The 18,049-nt window shown below is 39.2% G+C and overlaps 1 protein-coding gene across 1 annotated transcript in view; it reads right to left on the reverse strand.

Annotated features, from left to right (window-relative positions):
• Nucleotides 1–18,049, reverse strand: part of DMBT1 (deleted in malignant brain tumors 1) — a 234,414-nt gene that overhangs the window by 99,768 nt on the left and 116,597 nt on the right. Inside the window, 8 exon segments of the mRNA XM_054035621.1 lie at nucleotides 1,303–1,514; nucleotides 1,836–1,986; nucleotides 3,487–3,522; nucleotides 6,608–6,622; nucleotides 10,320–10,634; nucleotides 14,452–14,484; nucleotides 17,822–17,982; nucleotides 17,984–18,047. Of these exon segments, the coding sequence (XP_053891596.1) occupies nucleotides 1,303–1,514; nucleotides 1,836–1,986; nucleotides 3,487–3,522; nucleotides 6,608–6,622; nucleotides 10,320–10,634; nucleotides 14,452–14,484; nucleotides 17,822–17,982; nucleotides 17,984–18,047 (987 nt within the window).

The raw sequence follows: 18,049 nt of genomic DNA on the forward strand, positions 1-18,049 counted from the left end.
AATGTTGCAACCTATACATATGCTGTTACCTACTCTGTGTGTAGGCTGGGAGAGGGGAAGGGGTTCAACATAAGCCAAACCACATGATTTTACTATCTTACGTCTTAAATATTGAATGATGGACCAGGGGCCTGTGGGTTTTGGCTGTGGATTACTATTACTATGAAAATCTGTAAATTATAACTTCTCTTCCTGTGATCAGAGAGAGTCTCATCAATGAATCACAGTTACCATAGTAGAAAAAATTAGGGAGTCAAGTAAAAGTCCTATTGACGTTGCTTGGAATTTTGCCTGAGTAAAATTAAGAACAGTATTAGCAGGGCCATTATTAAGCAAATAAAATGAAGCGTGTCAATACTTCTGGGAAAGAATGATCTAAAATGCAATGGGAGGTGAAGACAAAGGTAACAATAAAGTAAAGAGAAACTGGTGTGTTTGTTGACAGCAATTTATGGACCAGATTTTGCTTTCTTGAATTATACTGATCAGCCAATGGAACTAACCAGTTATGTTCTATTCAATACGATCAAGGGTTGCTGAATCAAGGGTTTGCATGTATGGCCTTACATCTGCCATATGGGGTTTGGAACTAAATGTGCAGAGGCTGAATAACATCAAAGTGATAGTCTCTCATTGGAGACTGGATCCTGTGGTCTTTACTTGGGCAAAATGCACATTGAAAACAATAGGAGTCTTGCCTGAATGAGTGCTTAAGGATCAGGCTTTGTATAACTGTGAAAAGTGTTCTAGTTCACTTGTGGGCACCTGTGTAGCTGAAGACATGGACAAATTGCAGGGAATTCAAGGAAGAGCATCACAAATGCAAAAGGAAGTAGAGAGAATGATTCTAAATATAAATAATTCTAATACTAAACATGTACCAGCAAAATGCTAAATATTGAGCTCAAATAAATAATAACTAAGGAGTTGGGGAGAGGACATGAAATTCACTCACGCTATATAAAGAGGAGTGCTTGCAATGAGAGTTTTGCCTGCATCAGGACTAGGATCAAACCCAGAGAGAATGAACAATTAGGTCGTACAAAGGGCCATAAGTAAGAGTAATGAGACGATGTAAAGAAAAAGTAAATTAAGGCTGAATTCAGAGAAAATGTCTAAAAATAATTACTTTGATAATAACAAACATTGAAAGTAAAATAATCCCACAGTATGAAAGATGACAGTGAGTGCTTGCTATACTGAAGTAGTTCAACAACATTAATAAATAGTTATTTAGCAAATAAAATCAGTAAATAGGCTTGTCTGCTGAAAAGCGAAGTTCTGTATTGAACATGAACTTACTAGTATTCTGATCTGCTGGAATAGTGTAATAGGCAGCACGGAACCCTCTCTTTGTTATACTCGAATCACTGTGAAATCGAACTGTCATCAAGTTTGAAGACGATGTATATGTGCGATAGGAACCATAACAAATTTTCCCCAGTAAAGGAGAGGTATAGAGTGGCCCATCATATATCTCAATATAATCATACCGGCATGTACCACCTTCTGTCCTGGGGAATAAACACAAACATTTTGTAAACTATTTTGTGAACTCCTGTTTAACTAGTCACCACAAAATCTCAAATTAAACCTTTCAGTCTGCAAGGTGTTTGTGACAGATTGTCTTCATTTTGCTTCCTATGTGGTACCACCAGGACTGAACAAATAACCACAAATAAAACTATATTCATACAATTTTCATTTTAGGTTTACTGGTCATTTACAAGTGTTAAGCCCTGTTGAGAAATGTCCTTGAAATGGAGAGGGTACCAATTTCAAAATTCCATGATTTTGAACCTATGAATTGCCTGGGAAATTAGTGCCTTACTTACACTATATCGCTAAATGAAAGTGTTACACGGTAATTGCTCACTGCTTCTATTTCCCACACACAATCTGCATTGTTTGGATAATTCCCAGGATAGAACGGACTTTGAAATGTCCCCGATGAAGACTGAAGGACACCACCACAAGTATATTTTGCTGCAGAATAAAATGTAAGAAAATAAAATACATATGAGTCATTTATATATACTTTTGCATATATTTGTATATGATTTATCAGTCAAAGCCAAAACGTGCTGAAGTTCAAGGAAAGCCTCCTATAACTTCAATGAGGTGTTCTGTGATCAGAATCTAATCCTGAGAGCTGTGGAGCCCACTCAGTTTCATTTAATACTCAGAACCTCTCAAGATTAAGCCCTAAATGTATATAATTGAAGACAGAAAATATGGGCCAAAGAAAATGTTCAGGGAAGAAAGATTATGCTTTTTTTCCTCCGATAATGTTATGTTCTTAATTCAGGTTGGAAGTAACTTTTTGAAGAAGCACCTGGTGCACTGGGAACAAAAATTATAGTCTGAATGAAAATAGCACCTACTGCCAACTTTGGAATGTAACAATTTTTACTTAATGCAGAGCTTTAATTGACACATGGCTTAAGAACATAAGAACAACCAGACTGGGTCAGACCAAAGGTCCATTTAGCCCAGTATCCTGTCTTCCAACAGTGGCCAATGCCAGGTGCCCCAGAGGGAATGAACGGAACAGGTAATCATCAAGTGATCCATTCCTAGTAGCCCATTCCCATCTTCTGGAAAACAGAGGCTAGGGGCACCACCCCCTGCTCTGCTTATACAAAAAAGGGGAAAATGACAAGGACTTTCATTATCTTGCTGAGCGACACATAGAAAAAAAATTGATTTTTTTTCCCTACTGTGAAGCACACAGAAACCGAGTTTAATTGCATGTATTTGTTGACTGGCAACTCTGTTTTATTTGTCCCAGTGCTGCTCTCGGGGGCCCATGTCCTTCTGATCAAGGCACAGCCCATGGATGGTGTGAGGCCGGTAGCGGCCCCCGGTGCACTGGGACCAGGTCTTCTTGTAGTCAGATTGCTTGGGAATGCAGCCTAAAGCTGGTGGTAAACTCCATCTAAGGCTAAATACTGACACGAGACCGATAGTCAACAAGTACCATAAGGGAAAGTTGAAAAGAACTTTGAAGAATGAGTTCAAGAGGGCGTGAAACCACTAAGAGGTCTGTTTTATTTGATCCACCTATTGCCCCAATCATGCAAACATTCATGTACATGCTTATTTCTACTGACATAAACAGTTTCATTGAAGCCATTGGGACCAGTCACATTAGCCAAGTTAAGCACATACATAAGTGTTTGCATTATTGGGGCTTAAGTGTTTCTTTTAAAGTAAAAATACCTAAATATAGTATTATACCGTACTACTCTATCCCTAATTAGAAATGCTAGTTGCCAAAAGAAAGAAAAAGTTGATATTCAAAAAATGTATTACCTTCAGCCTGAAGACAGCTTGCAAAAAGTACTAAGATTTATCACCATGCCGTACTTATTTTCCTGTCCAAGGAATCTGGTGCCATTAATATGTGGATAATTTGTGTATTATAATAAGTGAATAGAGAAGACTACAACATACAAATAAAGAAGTAAAATAATTATGAATTACCTGTTGAAGACAGCCATGTTGGAGTAGTAGTAGAAACTATTAATGCAAAAGAAGAACAATATTTAAATGGGCAACAGCTTTAATAGAGACATATATACTTTTTGAATAATGTGCCATATTCAAGAATATGCTAATAAAATCATAAAACTAAATTGATAGCATAATTGAATGCGGACAGAAGAGAGAGAAAGAATGGATGAAAATTAGAAAGGGATAAGTAGGTCAGTGGATGGAGAGATGGGGAAAGAGATGGCAGGCAGGCTGGCTGGCAAATCATGATACTAAAGAATACAAAGCAGGCACCCATTGTGCAAATAACACATAACTATATTTCTATCCAATTGTCTAATTCACAAAGCTGATAAAAATTTAGCTGTCTGCATATAATTATTGCAATGAAGAAGGGGAAGGAAACAACAGTGTTAAGAAATACAATGGTTATGTTTTAGGACCCAATCATGTAAACATGCATGCATGTGAATCCCTACCATTGGAGGCTTTGAGGAGTGGATTAGATAGATATCTCTCAGGAATGGTCTAGGTATACTTAATCTTGCCTTAGTGCAGAGGGTATAGACTAGAGGGCCTCTCGAAGTCCCTTCCAGCCATACATTTAAAAATAATTCTCCTATCCTCAATAATCTCATTTAAAGCAATATGAATATTCAAATGAATATTCATGTGGATTAATAATTATTTTTTTTTTTTACTGCTGTAGCATCCAGGACCCCCAGTCAGGGCCGGCTCTAGGCACCAGAAAAACAAGCTGGTGCTTGGGGCGGCACATTTTTAGGGGCGGCATGGCCGGCGCCAGAATGCCGCCCCTAAAAATGTGCCCCGGCCGCCCTAGCTCGCCACAGCGCGCGAAATAGCTGATTCGCGCGCAGCTGCTCGCCCTCCCTCCCAGGCTCTCAAACCTGGGAGGGAGGGGGAGATCCCGAGCGGCCGCGGCATGCGAAACAGCTGATTCGCGCACTGCTGCTCACCCTCCCTCCCAGGTTTGAGAGCCTGGGAGGGAGGGGGAGACTCCGAGTGGCCATGGCGCGCGCGCCGCTTCTCCCCCTCCCTCCCTCCCTCCCTCCTAGGCTTGAGAGTCTAGGGGGAGGAGGCAGGCTGGGGATTTGGGGAAGGGGCGGAGTTTAGGTGGGGCCAGGGTGGGGTAAGAAAAAAACCGGGGGGGAGACGGGGGGGCGGCCAAAATTGTTTTTGCTTGGGGCGGCAAAAATCCTAGAGCCGGCCCTGCCCCCAGTCATAGACCAGGACTCCTTTCTGTTAGGCCCTGTTTAACATTTTAAATGACATCTCTCAGTACCGTGAGAAGATGTTGGCTAAAATGTTTTATTTTCTTTTGTGCGTCCGTTGGCTCCTGAAAGAAATTCATCCTAGGAATGTATTTTATTATTGTTAAGAAGAGGGATATTTATAATTAGAGCTGGGCAAAAGATTTCTGGCAAATAGTTTTATATATATATATATATATTTTTTATTTTTTTCGAATAATGATCAGCCTTCAAAAATCTGATCCAAGAGTAGTGCAGGTTTGCAGAAACTGTGAGGGTACTTTAAAATCTTGTAATCTATTTTTTAATCAGTAGGGGGCGCTCAAACTCCTCAACATATCAAGCCCATATCTAAAGCCCCTCAATTCAGTCATTTCTCTCTTTCAGTTTTCCCTGACACTTTTGTTTTTATCGCTCACAGCCACTCCCCTCTGGCCAGCAGGGTAGAATGCCTAGTGCAAGAGGCTTCATCATCTCTCTTTAGTTTACATCAACTGTGTGGTACAACTTAGTTCTGCCAGTGACTCCTGAACCTGGAGCTATAGATGCTGAACTAGAGGTGTTGGGGTGCGGCCGCAGCCCCTGGCTTGAAGTGGTTTCCATCATATACAGGGTTTACAGTTTGGTTCAGTGGCTCTCAGCACCCCTACTATACCCATTGTTCCAGCACCACTCCCTGGTACCCTTGTTTAGGAGCAGTAATGCTGCTGTTTATTGGATTGGCAAAGACTGGGAAAGAGAAAGATATCTAAACAAAAAATATTAAAAAGAGACAATTACCGCAGGCTCGGCCAATCGCAGCTCCCACTGGCCGTGGTTCTCCGCTCCAGACCAATGGGGGCTGCGGGAAGCGGCGGCCAGCACATCCCTCGGCCCGCGCTGCTTCCTGCAGCCCCTATTGGCCTGGAGTGGCAAACCACGGCCAATGGGAGCCGTGATCAGCCAAACTTGCGGATGCTTACCCTGGCGAGTCGCATGGCAAAGGTTGCCCATCACTGCTCTAAAGGCTGGAGGTTCGGACATTCACTTAGGGCATGGGAGACCCAAATTCAAAGTCCCTGCTCCAATGACTATTTAATTATTTATACAAACTAGAACAGCTGGAACAGGAGAGACTGAGAAAACTCTGTATCAGGACATCCCATAGCTCGGTGGCCTGGGCATGCTTCTGAATCATGGGATACCCAAGGCAGAAAGGAAATTGAACCTGGGCCCAGCTCTATTTGTAATAGTCAAAAACCTACACCAAGAAAAATGTTTTCTGGTGGTAAAATGCTTCTTTATGTGTGTTTGTACAGTACCCAGCACAATGAGGCTATTAAACAATTATAGTAATTTGATCCTACTCTCTGAAGGATCAGAGATGCTTACAGCTACAAGAACTACTCTGTTGTGAAGTCTCATGTAATGTTTCATATGGAGCTTGCTGTGCCATTTTACTTTGCTAGAGTAACAGTCAGCCTTCAGAAATCTGATCCACAAGTATCTCAGGTTTGCGGAAATTATCAGTGTACTGTAGTTTAAAATCTTGTCTATTTTTAAACATTGGGTGCCCTCAAACTCTTCAGCATAGATAATGCCCATCAATTCATTAATTTATTTCCTACTGTTGTCCCTGGCTCTTTTTCTGATATCTATGAGAGCCACTCTCCTCTGACCCTCAGCATAGAATGCATAGTGCAACAGGCTCTGCCTTCTCTCTTTACACCAACTTATATCGGCCAATAACTCCTGCATCTGGTATCCCTGTTTGGGAGCAGTAATGCTGTTGTTTGTTGGATTGGGAAGCATTGGGAAAGAAAAATAAAGCAAAACAAACAATGTTAAAAACAGATAATTACCAGGTGTCGTCGGATCTGAAAGATAAAAGAGAAAGACAGAGGTTAGTGATTTTGATATATATATTTTTTTGGCATGGCAATGTTTTACCAAAATAAATAGAAAATGTTGTAGCTGTACTTAACGTAGTGCCAAAGAGCAACAAATTGGGAAGCAAAGACACAGGGGTCCCTGAAAGCTGTACAGCACCATGAGGCCACTAAAATCTAGGTATTGAGAGGAATGCAATCTTAGGCCTCAATCCTATCAACACATATGTGTAAACACAAGTTAGGAAGTAATTGCATTGACTTGAAACCAATGGATTAAATGTGATTAAAGTTAAGCATGTGCTTGACTGGAATGGTGCCTATGGAATTGTTCATCTTCTGAGAGCAGCTCAGTGGTTTGAGCATTAGCCTAATAAACCCAGAGTTGTTAGTTCCATAACTTCCATGTTAGGGAATCTAAATAATGCTCAGGTTATTCTCAAATATTAAGTAGGGCTGAGCATTTTTATAGAAGATACAAACAAAAATATACACGTGGATTTATTCAGATTACTAATCATTTTATTTATTTGATGCTCACTGAAGTCAGGGATGCCTAAAAATGGATTTGAGCAAAGTTTAGTGTGAGCAGGCAATGTGATTATTTCCCTACACCGAGGCTATCCCAGTCCTGAATTCCGCTGAACTAAGAGTCCTGTGATAGAAAATTGCATGGTGCTTTAATGATGTTGACACCACCAAGCATATTTTGACTGGCAATTTATGCTATATTCTAATGAGTTAAGAACAAGTCACCAAGATCAAATTCACATAAATAAGGTAGCAATTTTAACCAATAAGTGATTCATAGAAAGATTTCACTGCAATAGAAAATACCTTTTCATCACAAGCATTTGAAGGTACAGGTCAAGTTACTTCTTTCATGAAAATTATAATAATGATAATAACAACACCTAGCTCTTCTATAGCACTTTTAATGAATAGATCTCAAAGCACATTACAACAAAAGTAAGTATTAATATCCCCATTGTAAGGATGGGGAAAATGAGGGACAGAGAGGGAAAATAGTAATTTTTACAAATTTTTGGTGAGCAAGAGAAAAAGCTGAATGCAGTTTACTTAGTAAACTCACTGGCCCCAGCTTATTTCTCTTAGAGTACTGCTCTGCTCTGAAAAGTTGAGAAGTAAACCAGTGCTGGTTTTTATTTTTTCCTGATTGTCAGTCATGCATGTCCATTCTGGGTTCTGAGTTCTAAACCCTTTTCTTTCTCTCGCCCTCGTTTTATCACCATCAGTAATAAAGATGCTGCAGAGCAAATTACACCCTCCGTACCAGCTGTGCAATCTAATTGGCTTCTCTGGTGTTGCACAAATACACTTGTAAGGAATTTAGTAAACAAACCTCTTGATGATGAAGGGTTAACAGGACTAAAATGCAGTAAACATTTATTTTTGTCACTAATGTCAGCACATCTGACTGAACAAACAGGCAATGGATGTTTTGAGTTAGGAATGCCATTGCAGTCATTTTTCAAAACACAACTACATGTTAAACATGAAGGTGATTTCCTAATACTATTTAACCTTTGCAGAAAAAATCTTAATCAGCTCCAGCAGAAGTCTCTACTGCAAAGAGTACAGTATTATATTAATGTATTTGTGACCAAATATATCCCGGTAGTCACACCCTACACACCACTGTAATAATCCTTGTACAATAGATACCTTGTGAGGTATCATCTGAAAACTCAACTTCCTGGTCAATAATATCATGGTGAAATCTGTGTAGCAACGTTATATGTAAAGTTATCTGAAATGTGTTGACCAGATAAGTCTGGGGAAGTGGTAAACCAGTTTTCCGAAGACAAAGGCCAAGCTAATGCCTCTTGCTATGTGTCATTAAAGTTAACTTGAAATCACCTGTCAAGTGACCATTCTGTAGCAGCTAAGGTGGGCAGGAATTGATGGATTTGGATTTTAACAAACAACAACATGGAACCACTTTCACCATGAGACTCCATGCCTCCATCCTCACAGCCGGACGGAACTTTATGTAAGGGTAACCCTCAGGAAAATGTATTCCAAGGGTGACAGGATTAGAAAAGTGAGGGGCAAAAACACCATCTCTATCTCTCTCACTTGCTCTTTCACCTAAGAGGACAAAGGAACCAGCCCTTTGGACTTTGAGGTCAGCTCGCCGCCTTGAGAAATTGGTCAGCTATTTTGCTGGGAACATGTGGTAAGACATTTACCTTGAACCAAATCTAGTTTGTTAAGTTTTAGTTACAAGAAAGACTTTTATCTTTATTTCTCTTATGGCCATTTCTGTCTTTAATGCTTTATACTGGTATTCACTTAAAGCCTCTCTTTGTAGTTAAATAAACTTGTTTTATTCTTTAAACAAAACTAATCCAGTGTTGTGTTTAAATTGAATTGTTTGACAACTCCAATTAAGGTAGCAAACTCTTGTACATTGACTCCTTTCCAGGGTAATGGACCTCTAATATCTGAACTGTCCAGGAGAGGACTGGGCACAGGGGTGAAAGTAACTTAAATTTCTTACCGGTACGGTTATACCACAACCCCCCTTCCCACCTCCACTCCTACACACTTAACTTCATGGATCCCTTTGCATGACTTAGATACAGTAGCTGTATACTAGTTTTATTCTAAAATAAGGGTGTGAAAAAACACCGCCACCCCGTCCCTCCGAGCAATGCAAGTTTCAGTGCGGTAAAGTTCCACGCTCTCAATGCTGGTAGCTATTCCCCTAGCTGAGGTGGTTTTATTACAGCGCTGGGAGAGCTCTCTCCTGGTGCTGGAGCTGCGACTACACAGCCACATTAAAGCGCTGCCGCGGCAACACTTTAACATCGACTGCGTAGACATACCCTTTTGTGGATGACTTTCAGCTTCTTCATTTGTTGCTGTTCTTTTTGACTGACAATCCCCCATTTCCTCACTTTTACGTTTAAACATATCCTTTCGGGTCTGCTGAATGTGTATCTTCTTAGGCGGCATTTTTCCCCACTTACTTTCTACTGTAAATTGCACGCCTGACACGAGAGACTTGACCAGTAAGAAGCAAGCGGTTACCCTGATGGCACTCAAAAGCTAACATTCGGAATCACATGAACATCTTCCACCTGACAAGAAGTAACAACTGAAAACGGAAGGGGAGCATTTTGTTTCTAGAAAATGTAAAATATATTTAATTCAAGTGATAAATCTGATTTTTTTTGTTATTACTACAGATAAACCTAGCCTATTTTACCCATTTGTATTGAATGCTTCGGCCACTTTCTTACCAGTAAGCCGTACCGGCCTGTACCAGCTTACTTTCACCTCTGACTGGGCGGTGCCGAAAACATGTTTTTTGGGGAAATCTGGGACTGGAAGTGCATTGGGGTCACCCTGGAAGTAGTTATCAAGGCTGCTGGAAGCCAGAGTGTGACTGGAGTGTCGCTGACAGGCTGCAGGGGTCAGAGCTGCTGGAGCTACATCAGCAAAGCATTGTGCAGCACCCCAAGTTGCAGGGCAGGTGCTAACACAACCCCTCCCTGGTCTGGATTGCACCTCAGAGTGTGATAGTATCTTAACATACTTTTTGTCATAAGCTATTAGTAAAAACACAAAGAAATTGCCAATGGCAAGAATTTCACATTTATAAAAGATCCTGCTCTCTGATTCTTAACTAAAATAGTTATAAGAGAAAAGACAATACCTGAACAAATGACACCGGCATCTTCACTGTGGCCACAGTTGTGTATGCCCCACCCTCTGTGTTGACATTGCCAGACAAAGTGTTCATTTCCTCTGCACTGCACATCATCCAGGAAAATATTTCCTCTGCCTTGACCAAATCGGGCACTTCCTGGTGCAGAAATGGCCCATCCACATCCAAGCTGCCTGCATACAACTTGAGCATCGTTTATGTCCCACAAATCATCACACACTGTCCCCCAGGTTCCATTGGCATAAATTTCGACACGGCCCTCACATCTGTTCTGGCCATTCACCAGTCTGAGATCAAAAACACCTTTGAAAGACAGAAAACATCTCGATGAGCATTCACAAAGTGTTTCATGTTGGCATGCTTTCATACATGTTATTGGAATCTGATTTTCCTACCACAGGGGATAGCCCTAATTCCCATTACAGTTAATGAAATATACTTGTGTCCTGCAGAGGAAGAACTGGGCTCCTTCTCTCTTGATAATTGAGAAAATACGACGGATTATATCTCTCTATCACAAACTTTATCGTTGAAAAAGAAATGCCTGGGAGAAATTAACTCTCCATTCTATGTCTCTCAAACAACAAGAACATTCCAATGGTACTGAGATTTGTTTTCATAAATATAAATTACCTTAAATTGGCCATTTTCATCTCCATCTTTTATGCATTTATTAATAATTCCCATTTTTCATCTATAAAATACCCATTTCCCTGAATATTTAAAAATGTAAAAGGAAGAAAAGTAAACTCAAAACCAAAAAAGGAGAAAGAAAGAATAAAAACAAGAGAAAAAGAAAACAAGGAAGTCTCCTGAATTGCACCTATGCCTGCTTAATATCTTTAGCAATGTGTTTTGGGCAGAAATGTCCAAAACTGAAACAGCCTTTATTGTGGTGTATCAGTTGAGGCAACCTTAATTTAGCAGGCCTTCCCTCAGGCAGCCTTAACAGACCATACCAAATATTATGACCGTCTTCATTTTATCCACATAATGAAAGGTTGCATATGAAAGGCTCTAACATGCATGCAAGAACATTTCAGTTTTAAATTAGAGATGGGCCCAAATCACAGTTTTGACTTGGATCCAAATGTTCCCAAAGGTCAAATATATTTGGATAGATGGTTTTGGTTCTGTTCCAGTTCTAATTTTAATATTAATACATTTTTTAAATTCTGGACAGATTTTCTTCAGAAAGCCAGAGTCATGCGTAAACACAAAATACAAAAAACCTACATGTATGAGTAACTATTTATTCACACCACTAGTTCCATTGATGTCAATGGTATCTACTTGAATGATTCAATTTATTTGTGTGCAGAAGTATTTGTAGGATTATTTTTCCTTCTTCTGGGCCCAATTCTTAAACTCTTACTCATGTTGTGTAGGAAGTTACCCACTAAGAAGGTCCTCTAAAATCATTGGCTCTTTTTTTCAGAGTATGGCAGTAAGGTACTTCTCCATGTGAGTAAGGGTAGCAGAACTGGTCTTTACTAGGAAGATAGGTGTGTTCTTAATTTGAGCTCATTTGAGATTAAATCCAAATGAAGACAAGGCAGTTGGAAGTTTTCACATGAGTTAGCAGGTCAAGTTATAGACCATGGGGCAGCCTATGATTTAACTCAAACTGCTCACTCGTGTCAAAACATCAAACTAGGATTTTACCTTGGGTTAGCTAACACAGGTTAAGAACACTAGAAAACTGGTGTGAAGACCCAGCCAATAAGACCTGCAAACCAAACCATGACTGAAATTTCTACTCCCAGCAAGATGTCAATAGGAACCCCGAGAATTTTTAACCCCCCTTTCTCATATAACTCAAAAATGGCTGCACATATTTTACTCAAAACTTTCCACACAACACAATTGCTTTGAGGATTCAGACCAAAAAGAATTTGTCTGAGAAAATTATGAGCAATTGGAAAACAAGGGAGAGGAATGGGAGAGAAAAATCAATTTCCCCTTCACTATTTGCATTAGCTCTAATTAAAACCTTACTAAACAAATATATCTGAAGAAATTTTCATTTTGTGAACAGGAAGCAAATTTAATATGTTTTAGTAACTATACTTCACACTTGCACCGTACTTTTCATTTTTAAATATTGGACCGCTTTATGTACAGGTACAAAGAATTATATACTTATTTAAAAGATGAGGAAGGAGAAAACATGGAAATATGATGGTTACTCCTTTAGTACCCAATCCTGTAAAGATGCATGCATGTGAATCCACATAATTGGAGGCTTTGAAGAACAGATTAGATGAACATGTCTCAAGGGTGGTCTAGGTATACTTAATCTTGCCTTAGCGCAGAGGGTATAGACTAGAGGAACTCTCGAGGTCCCCTCCAGCCCTACACTTCCAAGAATAACTCTCCTCTCCTGAATAGTTCCATTTAAGTCAATATGGCTATTTCAAATGAATATTCATGTGGATTAATAATTATTGGGTTTTTTTTGCATTGCTGTAGCACCTAGGACCCCCATTCTTAGACCAGGACTCCTTTGTGCTAGGGGCTGTTTAATATTTTAAATGACATCTCTCAGTACCATGAGAAGATGTTGGCTAAAATGTCTGATTTTCTTTCATGTGTCAGTTGGCTGCTGCAAGAAATTCATCCTAGAAATATATTTCTTTTGTTAAGAAGAGGCCTATTTCTAATTAGAGATGGGCAAAAGATTTCTGGAAAATAGTTTATTGTCAATTTATTATTTTGCTAGAATAACAATCAGCCTTCAAAAATCTGATCCAAGAGTCGTGCAGCTTTGTAGAAACTGTGAGGGTACTTTAAAATTTTGTAATCTATTTTTAATCAGTAGGGGGCCCTCAAAATCCTCAACGTACATAATGCCCATCAATTCAGTCATTTCTTTCTTTCACTTGTCCCTGACCCTTTTGCTGGTATCTCTCACAGCCACTCCCCTTTGACCAGCGGGGTAGAATGCATAGTGCAGGAGGCTTTAACATCTCTCTTTACACCAGCTGTGTGGTACAACTTAGTTGTGAACGGACTCCTGAACCTGGTACCCCAGGAGTAGTAATGCTTATTGGATTGGCAAACATTGGAAAAGAGAAAGAGAAGGACAGGGTTAGTGATTTTTTTTGTTTTTGGCATCGTAATATTTTACCAAAAATATATAGAAAACAGTGTAATTGTAATTAACTTAGTGCCAAAGAGCAACGAGTAGGGTAGCAAAGACACAATGGGTTCCTGAAAGCAGTATAGCACACTTAAATCATTAACTTCTGGGTGAAGGAGAGGGGTGGAACCTTTGACCTCACTCCAATCCATGCACTTTTTGACCAATATGATTCATAGAAAGTTTTCACTGCAATTGATGCATCTTTTGATCACAAGCATTTGAAGGTGCAGATCAAGTTACTTCTGTCATGCAAACCACCAAGCTCTTCAATAGCCTTTTTCATCAATAGCTCTCAAAGCAAGTTACCAAAAAGGTAAGTATTATTATCCTCAGTGTATAGAGGGAGAAAATGAGAGACAGAGAGGGAAAGTAGTCATTTAAAAAAAAAATTGGTGAGCAAGAGAAAAAGCTGGATGGAGTTCAGTTAGTAAGCTCACTGGCCTCACAGTTTATTTCTCTTATAGTACAGCTTTGCTCTAAAAAGTGATTCCACCCTGTTCCATGTTTATTGTCTCATCAATTCCCATATCAAATGTACTCCAGTACCAGCAGGCTGTAGATCCCAGTTTCTGCAAACATATGCACACATGCTTAATTCTGCTGACAGGAATAGTTTCACTGAGGCCATTGGGACCAGTCATGTCAGCCAAGTTAAGCAATACATATATGTTTGCAGGATTGGGGCCTAAGTGCTTACTTTAATGTATAAATACCTAAAAAAAGTCTTACAGTACTACTGTAACCCTATTTAGAAGTGCTAGCTGCCAAATGAAAGAAAAAGTTGATATTCAAAAAAATGTATTGCCGTCAGCCTGAAGACAGCCTGCAAAAAATACAAAGGTTTATCACCGTGCCATACTTATTTTCCTATCCAAGGAATCTGGTGCCATTTATATGGGAATTATTTTGTATTATAATGAGATAATTAAGAAGAATACAACATAGAAATAAAGAAGTAAAATAATTATGAATTACCTGAAGGCCACCATGTTGTAGTAGTAGTATGAGCTATTAATACAAAAGGAGAACAATACATAAATTGGCGACATTTTTAATAGTGAGAGAGAGACTTATAGAGTAATGTGCCAAATTCAAGATAACACCAAGAAATATAAATGTTAACCCTTTGGAATCCAATCCTGTAAACATACATGCATGTGAATCCCCACCATTGGAGGTTTTTAAGAGCGGATGTTCTTAGTATACTTAATCCTGGTCTTAGCACAGAAGGAAAAAAAACTAGATGGCTTCTCAAGGTTCCTTCCAGCCTTACATTACTAAGAATAATTCTCCTTTGCTAACTAGTCCTATATAAGTCAATATGACTATTCTAATGAATATTCATGTGGATTAATTATTATTGTTTTTATTTGTATTGCAGCAGCACCTAGAAGCCCCAGTCAGAGACCAGACTCCTTTGTGCTAGGGTCTGTTTTTCATTTTCAATGACATCTCTCAGTATCACGAGAAGACATTTGCTAAAATGTTTGATTTTCTTGCATGTGCCATGTGGCTCCTGAAATAAATATGTCCTAGGATTGTATTTCTTGTGTTAGGAAAAGGGATATTTATAATTAGAGTTGGGCAAAAGATTTTTGGCAAATAGATTTTAAGCATTACGAATGACTCTCTGAATTGCCACTGTGAATGACAATTCATTCATTGGGAGAGGGGCAAAGTTTAAGAATGACTCTATAGGCTGGTGGTTAGGATGTTCACTTAGGACAATGGCTCTCAACCTTTCCAGATGACTGTAGCCCTTTCTGGAGTCTGATTTGTCTTGTTTACCGCCAAATTACACCTCCCTTAAAAACTACTTGCTTACAAAAAATGAGACATTAAAATAGAAAAGTGTCACAGCACGCTAGTACTGAAAAATTGCTTACTTTCTCATGTCATTATAAAATAAATCAATTGGAATATAAATATTGTACTTACATTTCAGTGTATAGTATTATAAAGTAGTATAAACAAGTCATTGTCTATATAAAATTTTAGTTTGCATTAACTTTGCTAGTGCTTTTTATGTTGCCTGTTGTAAAACTAGGCAAATATCTAGATGAGCTGATGTACCCCCTGGAAGACCTCTGCATACCCCCAAAGGTACTTTTACTCCTCTTTAGAACCACTGACTTAGGGTATGGGAGACCCAAATTCAAAGTCCCAATTCCAATGACAATTTCATTATTTATACAAAGTAGAACAGATGGGACAGGAGAGACTGAGAAAACTCTGTATCCGGACATCTCATAGCTCAGTGGCCCGGGAATACTCTAAAATATGGGAGACCCAAGTTCAAATCCCTTTTCCATATCAGGCAGAAGGGAAATTGAATCTGGGCTCATGTCTATTTGTAATAGTCAAATACCTACACCAAGGAAAACGTTTTCAGGGGGTAAAATGTTTCTTTGTGTGTGTTTGTACAGTACCCAGCACAATGAGGCCCAGGGCTATGAGCGCTGTGGTAATATAGCTACTAAACAATCATAGTCATTTGACCCTATAGTCTGAAGGATGAGAGACGCTTACAGCTGCAAGAACTACTCTGTTGTGCAGTCTCATGTAATGTTTCTTATGGAGCTTGCTGTGCCATTTTATTTTGCTAGAGTAACAGTCAGTCTTCGGAAATCTGATCTACAACTTTGCAGAAATTATCAATGTATTTTAAGAATCTTGTCATCTATTTTTTAATCAGTAGGGGGCCCTCAAACTCTTCAGCATAGATAATGTCCATTGAGTCAGTCATTTATTTCTAACTATTGTCCCTGGTTCTTTTGCTAATATCTATGAGAGCCACTCTCTTCTGGCCCTCAGGATAGAATGCATAGTGCAACAGGCTCCGTCTTCTCTCTTTACACCAGCTTATATGGCCAATAACTCCTGCATCTGGTATCACTGTTTGGGAGCAGTAATGCTGTTGTTTATTGGATTGGGAAGCATTGGGAAAGAGAAATAAAGCTAAACAAAAATGTTAAAAAGAGATAATTACCAGGTGTCGTCGAGTCTGAAAGATAAAAGAGAAGGACAGAGGTTAGTGATTTTGATTATTTTGGGAGGGGAGGGGGCATTACAATGTTTTTTCCCAAAAAAATTGAAAATGTTGTAGCTGTAATTAACTTAGTTCCAAAGAGCAACAAATAGAGCAACAAAGACACAGGGGGTCTCTCAAAACTGCACAGAACCCTGAAATCACTAACATCTGGGTAATTCAGAGGAATGCAATCTTAGGCCTCAATCCTATCAACACATATGCATACACAAGCTAGGAAGTGATTCCATTGATTTGAAACCAATGGATCAAATGTGATTAAAATTAAGCACGTGCTTAGGTGCTTGACTGGATTACTGCCTATGGAATTGTTAGTCTTGTGAGAGAAACCTAATAATCAGAAATGCCTAAGGATACGTTCCGTAACTTCCATGAATTGTACCTAGGTCTTATATAACATTTTTAAAGAATAGATCTCGAAGCACATTTAAAAAAAAAGGTAAGTGTGTTCTTAACTCACATTAATTAATTTGAGATAAAATCCAAATGAAGACAAGGCAGTTGGTAGTTTTCACATGAGTTAGCAGGTTGAGTTATAGACCAGGGGACAGCCTAGGACTTATCTCAACCTGCTAACTCCTGTGAAAACATCAAAGCACGATTTTACCTTGGGTTAGCTAACACAAGTTAAGAACATGAGAAAAAAAAGTGTGAAGACACAGGCAATAAGACCTGCAAACCAAACCATGACTGAAATTTCTACCCCCAGCAAGATGTTAATAGGAACACAGAGAATTTTTAATCCCTGTTTCTTATATAACTCAAAAATGGCTGCACATATTTTACTCAGAACTTTCCACATAACACGATCACCTTAAGGCTTCAGACCAAGTATGGGTTATTTCAGCTGAAAAAGGAATTTCTTTGAGGAAATTATGAGCAATTGGAAAACAGGGGAGAGGAATGGGAGAGAAAAATCCATTTTCACCTTCACTATTTGCATTAGGTCTAATTAAAACCTTACTAAACAAATATGTCTGAAGAATGTTTTACTTTGTAAACAGGAAGCAAATGAAATACGTTTTAGTAACTATACTTTTTATAGTGCTTTTCATTTTTTAAATATCCAAGTGTTTCATGTCGAGGTACAAAGAGGTCTAGCAACTCGATCGAGTCCACAATAGTGTATAAGTGAACAGAAGACAGGTTTCCCGACTCCTAGTCCCATGCCATATCAGATGAAGCATGTACATACCTTAAACACTCTGGTGTGGTATCTGGCTTAAGTATTTCAAAAAGAAAATCAGAAAATGCCTGTAGAGATGACTCCAGCATCTTCACTGGGACCACAGTTACATGAGTCCCATCTTAGACTGAGGCAGTCCCAAAGATAGGATTCATTACCTCCACAATGCAGACAATCAAGGAGAACATTTTTTGACCCTTGACCCAAACAGGCATTTCTTGTTGCTGAAATGGCTCATCCACATCCAACCTGCCTGCAAACAACCTCCGCTTTGTGTGTTCCAGTAATCATCACAAACCCTTGCCCAATTTCCTTTGTAATAAAGTTCAAATGACCCT

The sequence above is a fragment of the Malaclemys terrapin genome, chromosome 7, assembly GCF_027887155.1.
Source record: "Malaclemys terrapin pileata isolate rMalTer1 chromosome 7, rMalTer1.hap1, whole genome shotgun sequence".
NCBI classification, from domain to species: domain Eukaryota; kingdom Metazoa; phylum Chordata; order Testudines; family Emydidae; genus Malaclemys; species Malaclemys terrapin.